The sequence below is a fragment of the Alosa sapidissima genome, chromosome 8, assembly GCF_018492685.1.
Source record: "Alosa sapidissima isolate fAloSap1 chromosome 8, fAloSap1.pri, whole genome shotgun sequence".
NCBI lineage: Eukaryota > Metazoa > Chordata > Actinopteri > Clupeiformes > Clupeidae > Alosa > Alosa sapidissima.
The window spans coordinates 25,105,127-25,126,537 of record NC_055964.1 but is presented as its reverse complement, the minus strand read 5'-3'; the positions used below and the strand labels follow the sequence as shown (position 1 = coordinate 25,126,537).

The 21,411-nt window shown below is 40.2% G+C and overlaps 1 protein-coding gene and 1 long non-coding RNA gene across 9 annotated transcripts in view; one reads left to right on the top strand and one right to left on the bottom strand.

The window, feature by feature from the left end:
* The window catches only part of LOC121715846, a 90,153-nt gene that overhangs the window by 34,681 nt on the left and 34,061 nt on the right, over window positions 1–21,411 (top strand). The gene's annotated exons all lie outside the window — the stretch shown is intronic.
* Window positions 1–21,411, bottom strand: part of ank1a (ankyrin 1, erythrocytic a) — a 114,770-nt gene that overhangs the window by 75,096 nt on the left and 18,263 nt on the right. For 3 of the 4 annotated variants that reach the window (XM_042101853.1, XM_042101852.1, XM_042101851.1), the window contains exon 2: window positions 11,284–11,379. The exons of the other annotated variant lie outside the window; for it this stretch is intronic. In XM_042101853.1, the coding sequence (XP_041957787.1) occupies window positions 11,284–11,379 (96 nt within the window). The remainder of the gene's footprint in view (window positions 1–11,283; window positions 11,380–21,411) is intronic. 4 annotated transcript variants of the gene reach the window in all.

The window sequence follows — 21,411 nt, the reverse complement described above, 5'->3', positions numbered from 1 at the left end:
TAGATCTCTAGGGGCCGCCGTGGCCTACTGGTTAGTGCTTCGGACTTGTAACCGGAGGGTTGCCGGTTCGAACCCCAACCAGTAGGCACGGCTGAAGTGCCCTTGAGCAAGGCACCTAACCCCTCACTGCTCCCCGAATGCCGCTGTTGTTGCAGGCAGCCTAATGCGCCGGGATTAGTGTGTGCTTCACCTTACTGTGTGTTTCACTTATTCACAGATTGGGATAAATGCAGAGACCTAATTTCCCTCACAGGATCAAAAGAGTATATATACTTAGCTCTCATTTTGTAAATGTAAAAAATTATAGTCTTTTATAAATATGTTTTTTTTTTTTCATTTTACTATTAGTCTTGGTCTTCAACAAAATGCTTATTATGTTTAGTCAAATTTGAGTAATTTTTATCATTCTTATCTTTTACAGTTCAGTCAATGATAGCTGAAAAAAAGTTTAGTCTACAAAAAGTTGTTACAATTTAGTAAACTGTTAATCAATAGTGTTTTTTCAAGGGTGTGGTAATTAACAACTTAGGGCAGGGGTGGGCAAACTGCGGCCTGCGGGCCGGATCCAGCCCGCCAAGCACTTTCATCCGGCCCGCCGAGCATTTCATTTGGTTATCAGGCTGCTCGCTATTTTTTTCCTGCGATAGAGACGACGTTGGTTAACTTTACTGCAAACTGCTTCTCACTCTCCTTAGAGAACGTTTACAATGTCTATATCAAAACATCATGTTAAATAGAGATAACATCATGTTAAACTAAGTTAACTGTTAGTTATCTCCTTTGCAGCAGATCTAACATGGACATTATGCAATCCATTTAATTGGGAACGCGTCTGCACTCACAAGAGGGAGAGAGAGCCGCAGGTTCCAGCTGGCTTGTCATTGTTAATAATTGATATCTCCTTCTTATAAGAAACTTTTAAAAGGAAATCATGAAGGCAACAGTAGTTCCCATTACTGACCATTTAAAAACTGTGAGAGGGCCCAGCCGTAGGTACAGCACTAGCCATAGCGGAGCAGGCAGAAGATCATTGAGAAATAAACGTGAATTAAAGCGACTGTCTTAAAGCGACAGTGCACAATTTATACATTTGTTAAACAGCATATAATTAGCAGTATTTTTAAGCAATTAATATTTTAAAATAAATACTTTTCATACTAAATTATAGGCTATAATTTTTTAATTTTTTATTTGTGTGTCGTGGGGGGGCTGGGGTCGTGCGGCCCGCCGGCCAATTTTCAAAACCCAATGTGAGCCAAAAAGTTTGCCCACCCCTGACTTAGGCTACGTTTATACGGTGACGATGAAAAGAGAAGACACAGAAGTGGCGTCTCGTCTTCATTTTTTTATTCGCGTTTAGACGAGCATTCTCAGGGGGAAATCTTTGTTTATATGAAGACGCAAGAGTATGTGATATTCGATTGGATATGCATTCCAGACCTCTGGGTGGTGGTGTGATAGAACCCCGGTACGTCATGAGTTTAGCCAGAGAGGTAATCAAGGATCTTTGGTTTAGCCAGAGACGGTTGATAAAGCCGTATATTAAGGATCTTTGGTTTAGCCGTTTAGACGGAGACGCAACCCGGGTCGTCTTCAAAACTCTACACTCTGGAAGGAGTCTTCAGATTTTTGTGTCTTCAAGCCCCGATGGCGGGGTCGCCGTGTAAACGAAAGGCACTTATGATAAAATATTTTGTCGTCTTCATTCGCAATCGTTCTCGTATAAACGGCCCCTTAGGGAGTAGCTTCGCGCATTGTCTAAAAATTACTATTGTACACCTGGTCAGAAGTCTATGGCGAGTTGTTTATATGTTATTTTAAGAGCGCATTGTCAACAGTCATATTGGCGGGTGCACCTATCATCCATGAACGCACACCAGTGCACGTCCAAGCAAAACATTACAAATTGCACGATTAAAATAGGAAACATAATTAGAATAAAGATTTTACGAAATACTGTACTGTACATCTCATGATGAGTAGTTCACCATCATTCACCATCATTTGCAAATTGATAATGACGGTTAAAAGTGATTAGGGGAGAGGCAAGAGACATATGGATCGCAGCTGAAGATGCACTGTCACGAGATATAAACAACTCCTCTGCAGGATAAATGCTGTTTTATTCAGTCATTCAGGCTTTTGACGAGTGACAATGCGCTTTTGACTGTCATGATAGGGCCCTTTAACTTACTTTACTAATAGGAGATTGGAATTACTTACTTATTACTAATTAGGGATTGGAATCAAGATGACATGTAGTGTTGAAATTAATAAAGGAACTTTTCACTCTTAACATTCTTTTTAAACTACAGTTTAACGACATTTTAGTCCTTTTCAGATATTGCTACTTTAAGCCTACAGTACCTAAAATTGCAATCTAGCAACCTTACAAACTTGCCTGGCAAACACCACCAACCACACTGTTTAAACTGCTAGCTGCTAGCCTTTTAATTGATGTATATTTGCAAATTACATGCTGTAAAATGATGCAGAAACTAGCTATGTGCAAAAGCATACACTGAAAATGGTCTGCATAACATGGTTTAAGGAAAGGGATAGCCTGGACCTCTACTTTTCCACTTTTGTATAGCCTTGAAAGCCTTTTAACATTAATAATGTTCTTGGGAGATGATTGCCCATATGATCTAGCATACTTAATCTTAATGAATTCAGTTTGGCTGTAGAACACCACCTACATAATGTAATGACACCACTTTACTAGTGGGCCTAATAGCTAAAAACAACTTATTTGTTAACCTACCTCAAATTATTTGTGTTTAGGTTTAATGTGCTGAAGCTTTTGGTCTTTTCAGCTATTTCATCTCCACATTGCTTCTCTTCTGATAAAACAATGCATTTTCTCAGTCCATGATATTGAAAATAGATCCAAATTGTTTCTTTTGCCCAACCGTTATTATTTAACTTTCCAACAGTCCGCTGTAACTCTACTCTGTTTATGCTGCGTTCCAAATTGCTGCTTAGCGTTTGTATTTGTATTTGTAGTGGTAGCTGGCAATGCTAGGAGGGTGCGTCATTTCTGTTTTATGAACTTTTTATTCTAATATTTTGAGATAGCCGATTTTGTTTTTTCATGAGCTATAAGCCATAATCATCAAAATCAAAACATAGAAGGCTTGAAATAGTTCACTTTAATATATTCTAATATTTTTAGACCCACCTATATTTTTTGCAGTCATTTTACCTAAGCCAATCACACATAAAATGCCTGTCATGGTACAGCAGCAACAAAATTAAATGTCTACAAAATAATTAGTATGTGTTTCGTTATAAAAGTGATGTGTGGCTCCTTTGAGAACATAAGGTGCATAATGAGTGAGATAGAGCAAGAGGGACAGAAAACGCAGATGAACAGCTAGAAGTTGGAAGAGGGAAGCTTGCGACTAAAGCAGAGGTAACCTAAGGATGCAGAGTTATGCATAGTTTGAACTGTTGGTCATTGACTGAATAAAGCTGCAGCCACTTGAATTGAAGCTGTCTTGTATCTGCCTTTTTTTCACGATGTACACCTGAAGTGAAGGACATGTATAACTTCTGTCCTGGAGAATCCAATAATGGTCCAACTGTTTGGAGCTGAAGCGGGAAATGCTAACATATTTCTAATTTTCCGAGGTTACATTTGCAAAATCTAAGCAAATAAATTGCTAGGCTATACAGATTTGATTTGTCTACTGAGATTCCCTTCGCAAAGTTTACTTTTCGCCAACATGGTAAGAGAGCTACACTGATGCGACCTACTGACCTACACCAGCACACAAATAAAGTGTGCCTGTGCTTAAGTTAGGTGAGTTCTAGGTTCAACAGAGAATCATTTCTGAGAGACTGTAGATTCAACGCAAATCCACAAATCTGGCTAGTTTTATGTTTTTTGATGGCAGTGATGCCATGACTGAAATAAGCATAATAAATAGAAAATCCAATTTAGTGATTTACATGTGTTATTTTGTTGCATTGAGAGGAAAAATAAACAGGAAGAGGGTCCTGCGAACTTAGAAGAAGAGGATGCGTTTTTTTGGCTAGATGACATGACACAGCTTTCCTTCCTTACTTTTTAAATAAGAATTTGTTTCTTAACGATTTTAATGGCATCATGTTATCTGTAAAACCTGTTAAACCTCATAGGTCGCACGATTACCTGACAATCTCATTTGATTAGCTCAGGCTAATTTCACCAGCAATTCAAATTGTCCAATTTAAGGTCAGATGTTGTGGATTTTGCTGCCCTCAAGTTTTAAGTAAAATCTTAGCTTTATTTGTTTTAGGTTACATAGATCTTTTTTTCAAGTATATTTTTGGGGCTTTTTTGACTATAATCAGATAGTGAGACAGTGAAGAGAGAGATGGGTTGGGATCGGAAAATTAACCCTTGCAGGTAGGTTTTCCTGAAGTTCGGGGGTGTGTATGCATTGAAGCGAGATTGACAGGTCAACAACCAGTCACCGCTGTTAGCTGAAGTGAAAGGTAGGAAGCTTGCTATCTCGCCAACGTTAGATAGTTAGCTAGTTAGTTGGCTTTTTCTCGCTATCTTTTACCAAATCTAAGCATTAAAAAGTGCATCCAAGCATGAATTATGTTTATCTGCAAATATGGCCGTCTCGGACCATCTACTTCACTGTGTGCCATCTTTGTTGATGTTGAGAACCATCTGCTTACTTACATAACCACAATTTGATTGCCTGGCGCCAGCCTTGGTCTGCGTTGGTGCTTCAAACGTTTTTCAACACAATGCAACGCAACGCAACCATAATTCACTTTGGCAGACAAAGTGGGCTGTGTACAAATGTGGCCTTCTGGGGATATGGCACATGTAAAATCGCATGGTTGTGTTTTTGTTGTTGTGGCTTGTGGAGAACATGTTTGGAGTTGGCTCACATGGAGTGTGACAAGGCCAATTTAACGCAAGTTAGCCATGGTTTTGTTGTGTATTGAAGGTAATTTAATAATGACGAAATTATGTTACTCATTTAGTCACTATTCTAATATTGGTACTGTAGTAACCTGTCATTGTCTAATTTTGGATGTAAGGTATTAGCCTACCTGTGCACAATAATGAATGGGGAAGTAGCTGGGGCACAGATAACTTCAGGCAAAGTGTCAGTTTCTTTGCCAAATTGAATTGTTGAAAATGTAATTTTCTGGAGTGATGTAAATACGAAGGTTTTAACTTCTCTGACGATATCCGTATTATCTGTCTACAAATATGGTCATTTGAATGTTGGTTGTCAGAAACCTTGCTGTAGTACAATGGTAATGTTTGAAGTGGCAAAATCTAACAGCAGAGTTGGTATGTCAAAGATGGAAATAATGCAGAAAAACATAATGTAATGAGTTTCTGTTTTTTTTTTTTTAAACAGTTATCAGTTAACAGCAAATAATTCTCCACATAAATAGTGTTCAAAAACATTTTTTTTTTTTCATGTGGTTGAACTATTAAGTAACAGTCATGTCCAATGGTTTAGATATTTATGAGTTTGCTTCAACTCATCGTCAGTCTGCATTATTTGCCCAGCTGACTCAACGGACAATGTGATATGTATATATATATATATGTATATATATACTGTATGTGTGTGATAGCAGTGTAACAGACAGCATTGTGGTACAAGGATACAAGGATACAAGGAAGTTTATTGTCACATGCATATAGTTACTGGAAGTAAGAAATGCAGTGAAATTATGTCTGGTGTCAGCCTATTTGTGCATTAAGGGGGGGGGGGGGGGGGGGGGGGGGGGTAAAAAGTGCAGTAGAAGAGGGGTTGTGGTGATTGCAGCATAGTGCTGGTATGAGTCTGGGTCTGAGATTCATTTACCTGATGGTTACAAGAACAGTGGTGGTTTGATTGAACAGTGAATGCTGCCATTTTTAGTACTGCTATGGCCATCCTTTGACTACATATAAAATTAAAGAGAAATAATGTGTGCTAATATGAACACCTATGGCTGTATTGGTCATAATCTGATTTTTGCCCTACGGCTCTACTTTGTATTATGCAATACACCAGCCAATGTATTGACTTTATTGCATTGCATTTGTTTTAGCCCTGACAGGAGCACGCCGCGACTCCAGTAAAACTCCCATGATTTCATTCCGACTTGAAATGTAGTGGCCAACTATGAAATTGCTCGTAAATGGTATGGTGTAAGGCCGACATAAGTGGTCAGGAGTTTTAGGATTACTACTCTGCATGTGTTTGTGATTTTGTGTCAGTCTACTTGACCAGTTGCCCTTTCAATTGCCCTGCAATTGAAATAGCATACCATCTTTTTACCTTTATAATGACTTGATGCACATAACCAGCTATGGATGAGTGCATTTCTCAGCACAAATAGGTGGCAGCTATCTAAATACTGTGATACACCTACACTGCTACTGTATGTCAATAAAAATACTTTAAAAAAAAACTTAAAAATGAAAATAAATTCTGTCAACCCTTGGACTAAGTGGTTCCAACAGACCACTCTAGGTATATCGTCAAATCATTTAAATTATTACAATCATAGAAAAGCACAGGACTAAATTATTTCCAACTGTATATCTAGTATTTCTTGACAAAATAAAATGAGCTCAACATGAATGACCTAAATTCTATATTAAATTTGAGTACCATTACATTGAATGTAAATATGTTTTAAAGCAAATGTTCCAGAGGAATTATACTTAACATGTCACAATGTCTCAGTGTGGCAATCCTGATCCTGATATCTTTGCAGACAGCTGATATATTTGATAGCTACAGTATATTGTATCCAGTTATTTAACTCCCGCAAAAACATAGCTGTGAGTAAACTTAATCATTGATACCACCAGCAAAAGTTTACAGTATCCATGGGTTTTAACTTTCTTCCTAGCATCCCCATCTCCCATACTCAAGTCAGTTACAGTCCAGTGTGGGACCTGTAACCTGATGTGTCAAAAAAAAACAGTCTAATGGACAGAGACACTTGCTTCAAAAGACCTCTGAAGTTCGCCTACAAAAAAAGCTTATTTAGTTTATTATTTATTATACCATATTTTACTTATTTAGTTTATTAATTTAACAGACTCTTTTATCCAAAGCCACCTTATTACAAGGGCCACTGTCCCCGGGGCAACTCAGGGTTAAGTGCCTCGCTCAAGGGCACGAAGGTGGAAGCTAGGAATTGAACCCATACTTTACAGGATACTGCATGCAAGCCCAGTTCTGTAACCACTACACCTCCCCCCACCCCCCACCCATGTTTGAGTCTTCTCAGTGGGGCTGTTAACCCTTAAAGGTGTAGGTTTTTGAACATTCTAAGTTCCGCAACAATTGAAGGTTCTAAAATTCTATGTTGAATTCAATGAACCCAGATATTCTTTAGAATGTTAATTTCCCAACATTCCCGTCACACCGGTGTGACGGTACTCCTTTAAGGGTTAAGACTTTTGTTCAAAGACCTTGACACCCTCCTTCAAAATAAGTATTTCCTTACTGCTCCTGCCTGTTGATGTTAGTAAAATGGTTGTCTACAATCTGTTATTTATGTCCTGTCACGGTTATTTGATTTTTTGTACCATTTGTGACCTTGTGAGTGTGAAATCCATTGTATAAATCAAAATCATTATTATTCTTTTTTAGTCTGACTCCGCCTGTTTACGTACTTCCGCTCATTTACATTTCCCTGCAGTACTCCGTCTGGAATAGCTCTCATTCACTTTGTTTACTCCGGCAACTTCTCTCCGAACCAACCAGGGAACAGAGGGCGTTCCTGAGAGCGATTACGTTTAAGTTGCAAGCCTATTGTTATCGTTGTGTCCCCCGTGGTTAACATACGTCATTACCAAACATTAGTGATTGAACTCCAATGATTTCAAACTTCAGACAAGCGTCCACCAACCAGGAAATAAATGTTTGTCAATGGATCTAGGCCAGACTCTCTGTGAAGTCAGAGAGTCTGTTATCCAAGCTAATTCCTTTTCATTTTAGTGGTTCAATCAAATGACCTTTGAGGAAAACATCAGATGATCTTTGAGTGCTTTCTAATGGAAGCTAAATGCCTGTAATTTCCTGAAAAGGGTGACAACATGTTGGATCCAGAGGCTGCATGAGTTTTATCCAGTGCAGACCATGCAAAGTTTTCCCAAAATAATCATCATAGTGTCAGATATCTGTGCCTTTTTGGTTGGAAAGCCGGATGTCTACAAGGCTTAACCAGCACAGATTGAAGCCAGGCATCCCTGGGCTTCATTCCTAAATTTCTTTGGATAGAGCATACCTGAGTAAAAATAACTAGTTATTCTAGCATATTCTTATAAATGTTGATGTCAGCTAACTATGCTGGTACTGATGGATGGAGCGATGGTGCAGCATGCTCAGCTGCTAAAAGTGCTGTGTTCTATGGTACGGGCAACAAGAAAAAGGACATTAAAGTCACATCACGTATGACCCCATTTACAGTACAGTAGGAAATGTAACAATGCTGCATAAATTGGAACAGCTTTTTAATGTTTTAATGATTTAACTGTTTTAGGCCTTGGTAAATGAGCATGGATTATGTATGCAGTATTCTGCTTTGTCACTTTGGCTTTTGAGGCATATTGGAAAGTATGAACTGAGCTGTTCATTAACAGGTAAAAAGTACCAGATTGGAGGATGTTTGAATATTAATAGTGTTCATACTTACAGTATGTCATCTAGGGTATATTGTAGAAGATGTTAAAACCTCTCTTCTCTTTTCCTTATGGTTAGTAAAACATGGGAGATAATAAAGCTTGCATAAAGGGAAAGGGACACACAGGCAGAGGTGTGAGATCACGCCAAGCTCAATTCAAACTAACAAGAAAATGCTTTTGTAGCTGCTAATCCTCAGGGTTATATACAGTAGCTAAAGTCTGGCACTATCCAGTCCTCTAAGTGTACTCAACATTAAATGATCACAACCATATTTGTTATAGTGTGAAATCTGGGGTGGTGCTTTTCTCTGTCAGCAGTTAGACTGAGGAACAGTCAGCCAGCAGATGAAAGTGAAGTAATGTTTATTGTTTTTGTTTAACTAACTTCTAGAACAATAACAAGATCCTCTATTCAACCAAGTTTTAGTTATAGGGTTAGGGTTAGTGACCAGTCTAGTTTGAATTAATACCCTTCAGTTCCTGTTTAAATGACTGCTGGTAAGGTGAATGACTTATGTTGTATTGGTTGTATTTGGGTGCCACTCTGGGGATCCACCTGACTGTACTTACTGCCACTGAGTTGGCATTCTGCCTGTGTGAGGATAAGATTTCATTAGGGCAGTCGAAAGACAACACCAGTCTTCCCCGGGCCTGTTTGACTGTACACAGTTCAAGTGTGTATGTGTGTTTGCGTGTAAGGGGGTATTATGGTGATCTCATGGGTTTGTGTACTTTTAAGAACTTTTCTTCTTGAATTAATAGTAGTTTTGGAATCCTTAAAATTCTATCTCTACAGTAACTACATGAGGGTGTATTATAGACAAACATACATATAGATGTGCACATTTTCTGTAGTGCATATACAGACATAAGGACTGACAGACAGACAGACATAAACAGACAGACAGACAGACATAAACAGAGAGACATAAACATACAGACAGACACACACACATAAAAGGCAGACATACAAACAAATGTATACTGAAACACACTGATAGGTGGAAAGTGGATATACACTGATAAATGTTTGGAAAGCCATTGCACATACTTACATAAATTCACTCACAGTTTGGAAAACATTATATCAAATATTTAGCAGATAGTTCAAAACACCACAGCACAGCTAATACACTCACAGCACAACACACACACCTTACACGTCTACCTGCCCATACACACTCTCTCACACTGAACAACATGAACACCACAACATCTAAGATCACAATAACATCAATTTCTCTCTTTCCCCATAGGATCAAAGGATAACATAAACACACACACACACACACACACACTTTGCGAGATACAATGCACAGCCAGGGAGAGAGAGACTTTGTGTGTTATTTTTGAGCACAAGGCGATGTGCTGTAGGGGTCACCTGTAAGACCATTAGCTCTCGTGTGGAACTCTGAGCTGGTAGCTTTAGCATTACAGTAGCTGAGCTGCAGACGCATGTGTAACTATTGTATCCAAAGAGCCCTCTCTGGTCTTACGGTCTACTTTGCATACTTTTGCAGAGAAACGAGACCCCCACTCACCAACATCGTAGACTTACTACTTTGACAAACAACAGACTAGATACTACCTTACACAAACACACACACACAACACATTATGGACACAATACAAACAATACACCATCTACACAACACACAAACAAAGACAACACAAAACACGGAGAAAGCATAATAGATAAAACACAACACATAAACACAACACTTACTGTAGACTAAAACAAGACTCAAAGTAGACAAAAACAACATAGAATAAACAATGACACCTATAAAACAGACAAAACACACGAGTAGTCATGAATAGAAACACTGAAAGGTGAATCACCACACAGGGAAAGCATGACTGCATGAGGTGACACAAAGCACACACAACACACGATGGTGAGAACACAAATGGCACTTCACTCACTGAACACATAGCATGCAGATATGGAACTAAAATACTACAACACTGACTCTTGACTACAGCATGCAGAAACACTTATAATAAAGGGTAAACATAATTGTCACACCACACAGCGTATATACTTACACGATTGTTTACTGTGAAGAATACACGCAACTGTGTTCACAAATTTGAAGATCCCACAGGAAAAATAACTATGCTTTTATTTTCCACCATTCAGTCTAGAAATAAGTATGGCTAAACAAGTTATTTAATAACTTGTATATTGTAAATAGAAACATATTCTATGTATTGCAATATATTTTGCCTGTGGACTCTTTTTGCTCACACCTCAAATGAACCTAAAACAAAATCAAATTTACAGAACTCAAAGTCACAGCACAGAAAAGTAACCAACCCAAACTAAAATTCAAACAGAAACTCGTTTTAAAGGAAAGGACGAAGTAGGTACGAAGAAAAGTGAACAGAACAAAAAGTGTCCAGCCAGAGATCACCACCATGTTAGTCAGCCAGTCACAGCACAACGGCAATACTGAACCGCCCAACTGAAAACCACACTACACACACAACCACACACTTAGCTACACAGAAGAAAAACAACAACAACAGCAACAAGCGTATCTAGAGACAGATACAGTGTGGCCACAGATATATAGATATATAGATATTAATAAGAAAAGTCAGGTATACGTGTTGCTGATATTTACTGTTTCATCATCACAGTCCCACACTCCCTGTGCCTCCGGCAGCTCAGAGCCAACACTACACTCCTGATGGCTTAGCCAGCGCTGAACCGCCTGGGCCTGCAGGACACACAGCAGGAAAAACCCATTACCAATCACAGAGAGAGAGGCAGAGACAGGGGGGTAGAGAGAGGGACAGGGGAGACAAGGTGAAGGCAGAGAGGAACAGGAAAAATGAGAGAGTTAGGGTGGGAGAGAGGGGAATGAAGAAACGGAGGAGAAGACAAGCTGGCAGAAACACAGGTACAAACAGAGAGAAATCAGAGTTTAAGGTTAAAAGATGTAAACAGAGACTTGGGAGAGAGACTGAAAAAGCATGAAGACAAAAGAGAAACGAAAGCTGGGAGAAGAATGCTGATATCCCACAATTCCCTTTCGCTCTTGAGGTCGCTGTGAAGGTCAAAGTTGTGGTTAATAAACAGTGTGCCATACAGAGCAGAAACATTTATGCACATTTTCTCACTCACACCAACCTATAGGCAGACACACACACACACACTTATTTTCTCTGAGTTCTGTGTTTGTCTCTTATAATGACCAAATGTTGAATTGCACACAACCACTACGTTGATCATTACAAGGCAAAAAGCTGACTTTCTGCACAATATTACAGTCCATTATATTAATAACAGTTCTGTTAAACACATGAGTCATTATGGCATCATACACTAAGGTGCATTATTTCCCTTTATAACTTTACAAAAGATTCTAACTCATTATGGCATCATACAAAAAGAAATGTTGTCTTTCATTGTGATATCACAACATAGGACATATTTTAGCCCATTATGCCATCATATAATTAAGATTACCTTCAAAAGCTCCAGTATTTACTTTATTCAGGGATTTTTTCGATCTCCTGAGACCCAACCCACATCTACCCCTGAGGGTAAACCAGAGCAGAGTGTCTCAGAGTCAGCTGGCATCAGCAGCACAGAACACACACCTAAGCCATTTCCCTCTGAACATCTGCCCTGACTGCACAAAGACACACACACACACGCACACGCACATATACACACACGCACACATGCACATATACACACACGCACACACTCACAGATATATGTATCCCATCTTCACACATGTACAGTTAAAACAGAACATACTGTATCAGAAAAGGATCAAAATGTGAAACACAAATGACAGGGACGGACAGACTGACCCACTGCAAGAGTCTGAAAGGAATTATAATAGCAAGCCACACATCACAAATGCACCACCACAGAGCAAATCACTTCCTCCTTCAGACCAGTCAGATGACCCCAGCTGAGCAACAAAAGGTGAACCAACTACTACCACAACACCGCAGAATTACTATACGTCTTTGGTGCTGAAAGGATAAAGGGTCCATATGCTTTGGCTTTGCCACTCTGTGTGTGTGTGTGTGTGTGTGTGTGTGTGTGTGTTTGTGTGTGTGTGTGTGTGTGTTTGCACATATTATTCATGTGTCTGAAACTCAGAGCGTGTCTAATTTTGAATGTAAGTGGATTACAGAGGCGAGAGAGACAGTGAGGGAGGGAAAGAGACTGAGAGAGGGAATGAAAAGAAAGATTGAGAGGGCAGGTGTGTGCTCAGAGACGGGTGTTGGTTGATAATCCATTTAAACAATGCAACAGCAACTCCTAAAAGTGGCCTCAGTATAACCAAAAGTGACAGAGTAGGAAAGACGGCAGATGGAGAAAGGACAGTATGGGTAGGATGGGCATTGTTACACGGCACTGGAACTTCAATGATGCCTTTAAATGTTTCAATAGCCAGTAGGGCTTTGACTTTTGCCCAAAAATCATATTCGAAGTTCGTTTGTTTATTAATATTAAAATTCGAATATATTCGAATACGTATTAATAATATTTTAACCATTAAATGTCTTCAGTAAGACACAATATTGGTATCAAACTTAAGTTCTATATGTTCTTTCCACCAGAGGGCAGTGTATCAGTCAATGTCAATAGACTACGTGCACGAAAGGCTAAGTATTTATGCGTGTGTTAAAATTGTTATTATTGAGCATAGGGCTGGGCGATAAAACGATAGCGATATGTATTGCAATAGACATGTAATCGAAAATACGTTCGATAGAACATTCATAATTAAAAGCAACACACACCTCCTGCCTTACGTTGTCCATAAATAAATAGGCTAAATATATCTTGCACTGTAGTATGTCAAACTCTACCAGAGTAGGCAATAGAAGTAGGCCTACCTCAACAAAGACTCTCCTTGCCCCGCGCACTCTCTCTCTCTCCCTCTCAACAGGCGCATCCCTCCTCAGCATGCACATGTAATCCAAACATTAATCGTGCAAGACGACTGGCTAAATTGCTATTAAATCCAGTTAGCATCATTAGCATGCTGCACGAATTTGTTCAAAACTGTTGCATTCAAATTGACTGCTAAATTCTAATCATCTCAATCCCGATGCAAATGGAAAAGTATTTTCCAAGACTCAAACGGGCCTGTCCCAAGGAGAAAAAGTATTCATTTGAAACTTAAACACACGTAGGGAAACTGAACAGTCTAACCAGACTATGATAAACTAGCAAATTAAGCTAACGTTACTTAGTTTACAATATTTCCAGGCTTCAACCGGTGCTGCTTTTCATTCAGACTTATCTGCACATTTATTTATTTGAGTGTTTTTCATGATTGTGTTGCCATTTGTTTTCCCTGTTTGCTTTGATTGATGACTAACGTCACCTACAGGACCTATAGCTAACGTCACCTACAGGAGCCCAGATGACCAATAGCCTTGCTAATGAGCTCGCGATTTTACTTAGAAAAAAACCTCAGAATCTGAATTGAAAACAACGTTTACAACCAAATACATTTATAGAAATTATCTCCATAGGCTACAGGTTTGAATATTAACAGATCCCTAACATTTGTTTGAATATCTTTAATTTTTAAAATAATCAAATTATATTTGAATAACGAAGTTCGAGGTCAAAGCCCTAATAGCCAGCCTCATAGCCACAGTCACTCGATTGCCTGCATTCACGTACCCTTTCCCATTAATTTTCTTCTTTTCTTATTAATTCTCACACAAACAAGGGCATGTAGACACTTAATAAACACTTGGGCCACTTCACCATCATGTCTACCTCTACCTGTCTCTGCAATAGTTGGCTTCCTGGTTGGTTTCCCTGGTCCCTGTTACAGAACAAGACTGTAGTTGGCCTGTGGGCCGTGCCCTCTAGTCACTACTAGAGAACTACTCCTGATCTGTTGTTGGTGAGACAAGGTCACTATCTGTCTGGCTTGTAGAGTTAACATTGGCCACACCACACCTAAATATTTCTGTTATCCGGCTATTGACCACATCCTGTCAGCATCCAGTCTGAATATAAAATGCTTAACAGTGTCTGAATACTAGGCTACATTATCTCTGTGTTTAATGACTACCCAAGATCAGATGCCAATCCCTGCAGAGGTCTATAGTGATTAAGCAAAGGTAAGACCAGTCTGATTTTAACAGTGTTAAAATCAGACTGGTCTTACATGTACCTTTGCTTAATCAGTGCTGTAGATTTACTGCAAAATGAGAACTTTAAAAACAGGCTAAAATGAATGAGATGCCACACATGCAAGCAGTTCAAATCAGTCTTTGCCTTTGAGCTTCCTGACAGCTCAAAAATTTGTTGATGGTAATGGTTTTGGTGCAGCATGACTGCTCAGTTCCATAAAAACATTTGACTGTGAAAGTCTGTTTTTCTCAATCATCAGTGCCTCATAAACACAGCTCACTTCCCTGGTGGTAATAATGTTGCCCCAGGCTTACAGTTACTGTTCCCTCCCACCCTTTAGTAGTGCTACTGTTTAACTACAGAATACTGAACTACTATGGAATCCTACTTTGTACTTGGCAGCATGAAGAATGCCCAGCCTTGTTGCCCTTTTACAAAGGTGTCAGTACAAAATAAATGTACGCTACAGTCATTCATTATCCTGATAATTAGTTTCTTTTCATGCTTTCTTTTCTAATCTACCTTCTTTACAGTACTCTACACCATCCACTTTCCAGCCCTCTTTCTCTGGGCTCTGTAGACTTTCTCTACAATAAGCTGACTAGCAGCAAACAGCCTCTTGCTGAACTATTAATGACTTCAAAGGAAAGAGCCCTCAATTGGTCTCCAGACAATGATGTGCCCCTTCACTCCAAAGCCTGTTTATCAATGTATGTGTTCCTGTATGGTGTGCATAACACAAAGAGTATCTGTTTGCGGTGTCTAGTAAATGCATTCTATGCAGGAACTACTGTGAGTGGTATGCCTGTAGTATGTAATGCATGTCATTGTAGCATGGTGGTCAGCTAAAAGCCAAACAAACAGGTGACCCACAAGGAATGAATGAATGCTGAAGAGGGTAATGGATAGCTTGTATGCTATGTATGCTTGTTTATATATGTAGCAAGAAGCAAATTCTGCTGCTTTCTGTGCTGCTATTGATAACACTGAATAGTGCATATGAATGGTTGAGTTATGGGTGACATGCATGGGTGTCATTGGTTTAGAATTTGGACTGTTGTTCGTTATACATGGGAGTTATGAAGCCTTAGGTGTCAGAGAGTCTGGATTATTAGATAGACAAGAATAGGTAGCACCATGTAGCTATGTGCCTGCAGCTAACTGCAGAGAGAGGCGTGCTCAGGAACACAGTGTCTCTTTCAGACTATCAAATAATCAGACCAGAGGGTGAAGCACTGATGGGCTGCTATTTGGTGAAACCTGTCCACTCAACAGATCAAATGACGTGATGAGATGAAGATCAGCTGTGAGCTGGTGAAAGCTCTGCGGTGGGCAATACGTACACACATGCACAGTTGCTACAAGGCAGATATGTTAAATTGCACATGCATTGCACACATACACAGTTGCTACAAGGCAGATATGTTAAATTGCACATGCATTGCACACATACACAGTTGCTACAAGGCAGATATGTTAAATTGCACATGCATTGCACAATGCAGTTTAGTTTTTTCTCTTTTCTTCTCCGTTTACCACAGAGTCTGGGCAGGTAACGATACAATCTTGCATCAGCAACACAGGCAGATGGAGAGGAACGAAGTGAGTGGGGTAAAGAAAGCAATGTAGTGAACATTACATTGAATGCAGTTAATTCAGATACTGAGAGAAGAGTGAAAGAACAAGGGAGAGACATAAAAGGCAAACACGGAGGGAAGGAAAGAAGGGAGTAGGAAAAGAGAAAGAGAATGCAAAGAGAAACAGATGGAATGGCAGAGAAGGATATAGAGAGAGAGTGAGGAGAGAAAGGGTGCGCTGCAGATTTGCAGCTGATAAATAATGCATGTGTTATAGCTGCCAGGTCCTGCAGTTCCCTACATCAGCAAACAGGAGACGCACACACACACACACACACACAACTAACCTAACAAGCACACCTCACACACACACATGCCCAAAAACACGCACGCGCGCGCACACAGACACACACACACACACAGGTGGATGGGTCAGTAAAGAGAGAAGGAGGAGGAGAGAAGATTAAGAAGGCAGCTGCAGTCACCTCCACGAAGTATCCCTGCACCCTGTGTTACAAACAGCCACATCAGCCAATCATAGAAGGACCTCACAAACCCCTCAGCTAGTTACTGGGAGGAATCTAACAAACCTTGAACCAATAGGGTGTGTGATCATCCTTTCAGATGAACACTTGCTGTAACCAATCCTAATTTTCCTAAATCGTCATTCTTGTAATTATCCTTTTCTGCTTAATAAGGGAGGTGTGTTTGATCATTTGTTTACAGACATAGACCTAACTAACACCCTTAACACGTTGCAGTGAACCTCATTAATGTAAACACAAAATCAATACCTACAGGGACCTCAACACAACCTGAAAATCACCTATCTGCCCGGATACTTGAGACTGCTAAACACAGCAGGTCCCTGCATGAGATTACAGAGAGGTACATAAACAATAGTCACCAGGTCTAAGTCGAAGGGTAGAACCACAGGTAACTTGGGATATTTTTAAGTTAGGACGGCTCTGTAGATTTCTTTCCTAAATGCAGTTAGGAAACTAACCACAAGGTTTCTGTAATACCAAAAATCCTAAATTGAGGACTACAGGACCACAAAGAGGGACATACAAGGGACATACAACACAACAACCATCTAAGTCAAGGGGTAGCACCACAGCACCATCTGCAATGTTTCAGCAGGCTGCAGGGTCAGACTGCACCCATCACTACAGCCCCAGACTCCAGTCACTGTAATGGATCCCGTAGAGAGCCACAACATGCCCCATTAGTGCAGGTGAGGAGTGGAAGACTGAGGAATGGAAAGAGCAGAGAGGATGGCAGCAGGGAGAAAGAGTGAAGAAGAGGTGCATAGAGAGCTGGTTCACACAGGTCTGTGTTTCCCCAGCAGGAGGATTTGAACCAAACAAACAAGCCTTCAGTACAAAAACACTCCTGCTGTCCTCCTGCAAATACGACAACATGGGGAGAGAGGAGGAGGGAAGAGCGCAAAAAGGAGAAGAGGGTACAGAAGTATTCTCGCTCTCTGCCCAACTCCTCTAATCCCTGTTTCTCCTCTCCCTTCTCCCTCTCTTATTCCCCTCCCTCTTGTGAAAGGGGGTTCCCGTCCTACCAGGCTATTTTTACCCAGTCTGTACATTAACATCATAAAAGCTGGCAGAAGAAAAGAGACCCAAAGAGCTCAACGCTGGGATTCTCTCTGCTCATTTTCATCTGTTTTCTCTCTCTTTTGTGTCCCTCACTCTCTCTTTCTTTGTGTTGCTCTCTGCATCTCTCTCTTTGTGTCCTTCCCTCCATCTCACTCCCTCGCTTCATGTGGCCTCTTTGTACTTTGGTAAAACCATTCTTCTTGCTACTGCTTCATAATCAGACATTATTGTGTCAACCTTCCTCTTCTCTTTACACTAATGCACTCAAACAGTGCACGTCAAGTGCAAGAAAACACACAAACACATTACATTTCCCTTTGCTATACACACACACTGAATATCATACACACAGGCTGGATCAATCATGAGTACTTTATCATTCAAAAAATCATTCACCTAGAGCATGATTCAGCATGAATTGTTTGACACATGCACGCAGGTAAACACCCCCACATTCACGAGTACTCAGACACCAGGGATAGAGGGTTTGTCCTTGAGGTAGGTTGTCCTTGCTGACTGGTAGTATATGTATATTAGCACCTGCTGCTCCTTCCACAGAGATACACAATTTATCACACAGACACACTGAGCAACGCATGCACACACATCAACGTTAATGCACAAGGGCCAGAAAAAGATGGTGGAACACTTAGATCTGACCCATCGGACCTTATAGCTATCATCACGACACTCCTGTGATTGAAAAGGATTGCGACCCTAGCTGCAAGTGGATGGACACGTGAGGTATACAGTACATGTACGCTAACACGTGCATGAGAAAGAGACCCTCAGCAACATACTGTAGAAAAAAGCTCTACTCTGTATAACTTGAACGTCTTTGACACAAAAGAAGCATTACATTGCAGACAACAACACAACGTGAAACACAAATACTCAACTTTAACACACTTCAAAGCCATCCATTCCAATCACATTAGCTAAAACAGGTAAATAGCTAAAACAGGAAATAGCTGGGTCTCACCAGCTTCACACTGTACACTAAAAAGTAAAACAACACCCACTGATTGACTCACATGAAGCCTTTGTTCTTTATGTACAGTAGCTTGTAGTGAGCCACGGGTACTTGTTTTTTAGGGCATCGCTGAATGTCATCTCCTGCCTCTTAAATGATGCTCTTTGTTAAATGTAATCACAGTGAAATTTCCAGATATTTTATTTCGCAGAGGTGTGTCAATGATGCCCCAGTTCTATGGTAAACCATGAACTGTAATCAGAATTTTTTTTTAAGCTTCTAGCACTCTGTGCTTATAGCATCACTCTTACCTTTAACCATTGGCCTTCTGTGCTCGCGGTCTCAGCATTGCTGAACTTTCCTCAAAGACTAACTTCACTCCTGGGGCCTACAGCAGCCGAGCGCAGCAGAGTGTGATGTTAAGTAACAACAGTGTAATCACCACACAGCACCACTGGCCTCATTCTCACACAGCCCCTCTGGCTCCGTCCACCGCTTCACCGGCTTCATTCTCATACTCACACTGGCTTGATTTTCAGTGCTGCTGATTCATTTTCACTGCTTAAGGGGTTTTCATTTGAAATTAGCGACAACAGATTAGTGATTGGCGCCTTCATGATGACCAGTAAGGCAGCAGTGTGAGTCAGTGCAGTTATATTGGTGTTTCAATAAATAACTCCAATTGTGTGCAGTGTGCATTAGTAATCAATGTGGATATTGATCAGTGTAATCCTAGTGACCTGTGCAAGAGTAGTGATTTGTGCTATGAATAGCATATAGAAAATGTGATATTAGCATGGAAGCAGTGTAGTAACAATGAGCAAGGTTGCACCAGTGATTAGCTCTTTACAAGTAACCAACAGTGGGGTCTTTTAAACAGTGGTGGATTGTTGTTTATTGTGATCAAGGCTGTAAAATGGCATAAAACAAACCCTCATTAGTTGGGTGATTAGTTGCTCCATCCATGATTAATAAGAGTGGGCGCTCAGATGATTTCTATCATTTAAGTCCTGGTTAGAGCTGTGGACCAATGATCACCAATATCATAAAATGACTGTTAGGTTGACCCTCTCACATGCCAAAACCACCATCCCCCCCCCCACACACACACACAGGCTAACACCACCAACCATACACACACATATACATACACATGTCAACATCGTCTGCCCTACCCACACACACAGAGCAACACCAGCAGGCTTACACACACACACACCCATGGCTATACCACCAGCCCTTCATATATATACAGTATATATTATTGGTGTGCATTGGCACTGCCCTCACAATTCGATTTAATCACGATTCACCAGGTAACGATTCGATTCAATTCGATTCTACGATGCATCAAAATTCTACTGCACACAACAAGGCAAATTTTGAGGTCATGAGGCAATACTAGGGATGCACGATATATCGGCGGCCGATATATTATTAGCCGATAAGTGAAAAAATTAAAATATTATTATCGGTCCGATAACAGAATTCTGGCCGATAATTTGCGCCGATATTTTTTAAAGTCCTAATTTAGGCCTACGTCTGGCTACACTGAGCTAGCCTACTTGAGCTTGGTTGGCTATACTTTTTCCTCAATATAATGTCAGCGGTGTGAATGTATTTCACCACTCTAACAAAATCTGTGGATATGCGTTCATTTGGGAATCTGTGCATCTCAAAATCCTCTCGTGAATGATCCGCCATTTAACCTAACAGAGCGGAGCTCAGCCCTATCTAGAGCCGTCTTGTGCTGGTGTGTTTGCACTTTACCGCGCTGGTCGGGGAAACAAATAAACAAACTCGTTAGTGGGACGAGTACATAAGTAGGCCTAGTTCTAAGTTGTGTTTTAGTATTATATTTGCATTACTTTAGCTTGGGTTTTGTATTATTACCTAGAAATATGCTAACCATTTGTGCTTCAGTTCTAGACAGGTCATCATAATAAGTTATTAAAACCTTCGGGGCTAACGCCTTTCATTTCTGCTGCAGCAGGTTGTGCGCAACAGTAGACGGACATACTGTAAGATACAGTCTGAAGAGTTGCAGCTTTATTCAGTTACCCGCAGTTAAAACTAAACCTAAGTTTCCCTCACAAACTCTGATTTGGTCGCTATACTGTAGCTTATTCCAAGCTGAGCCGAGCGTTTAGTCCTAATAGTCCTAAACATCGTTTAAAAGCTGAGAAAAAGCTATTTCATGTGATGTGATAGGCTACTTGTGATGTCTGTGTGATGAGTAGGCTCGTTCGCGAGTAGTTCAACTGAGAAGAATGGGTGAATTTGGATGCACTTTCTTTCTTGCCGTGCACTGTCACTTTTTCCACTGCGTAAAAGACTAAATAAATTTGCGCTGTGAATGCTTATTTTGACAGGCCATAGGCTAAATAAAAATCGTTATTAGTCGGACGCAAAACAGAATATCGAAAGAAGGGGACAACAAGGCCACCGTGGCTTGTAAACCTCTG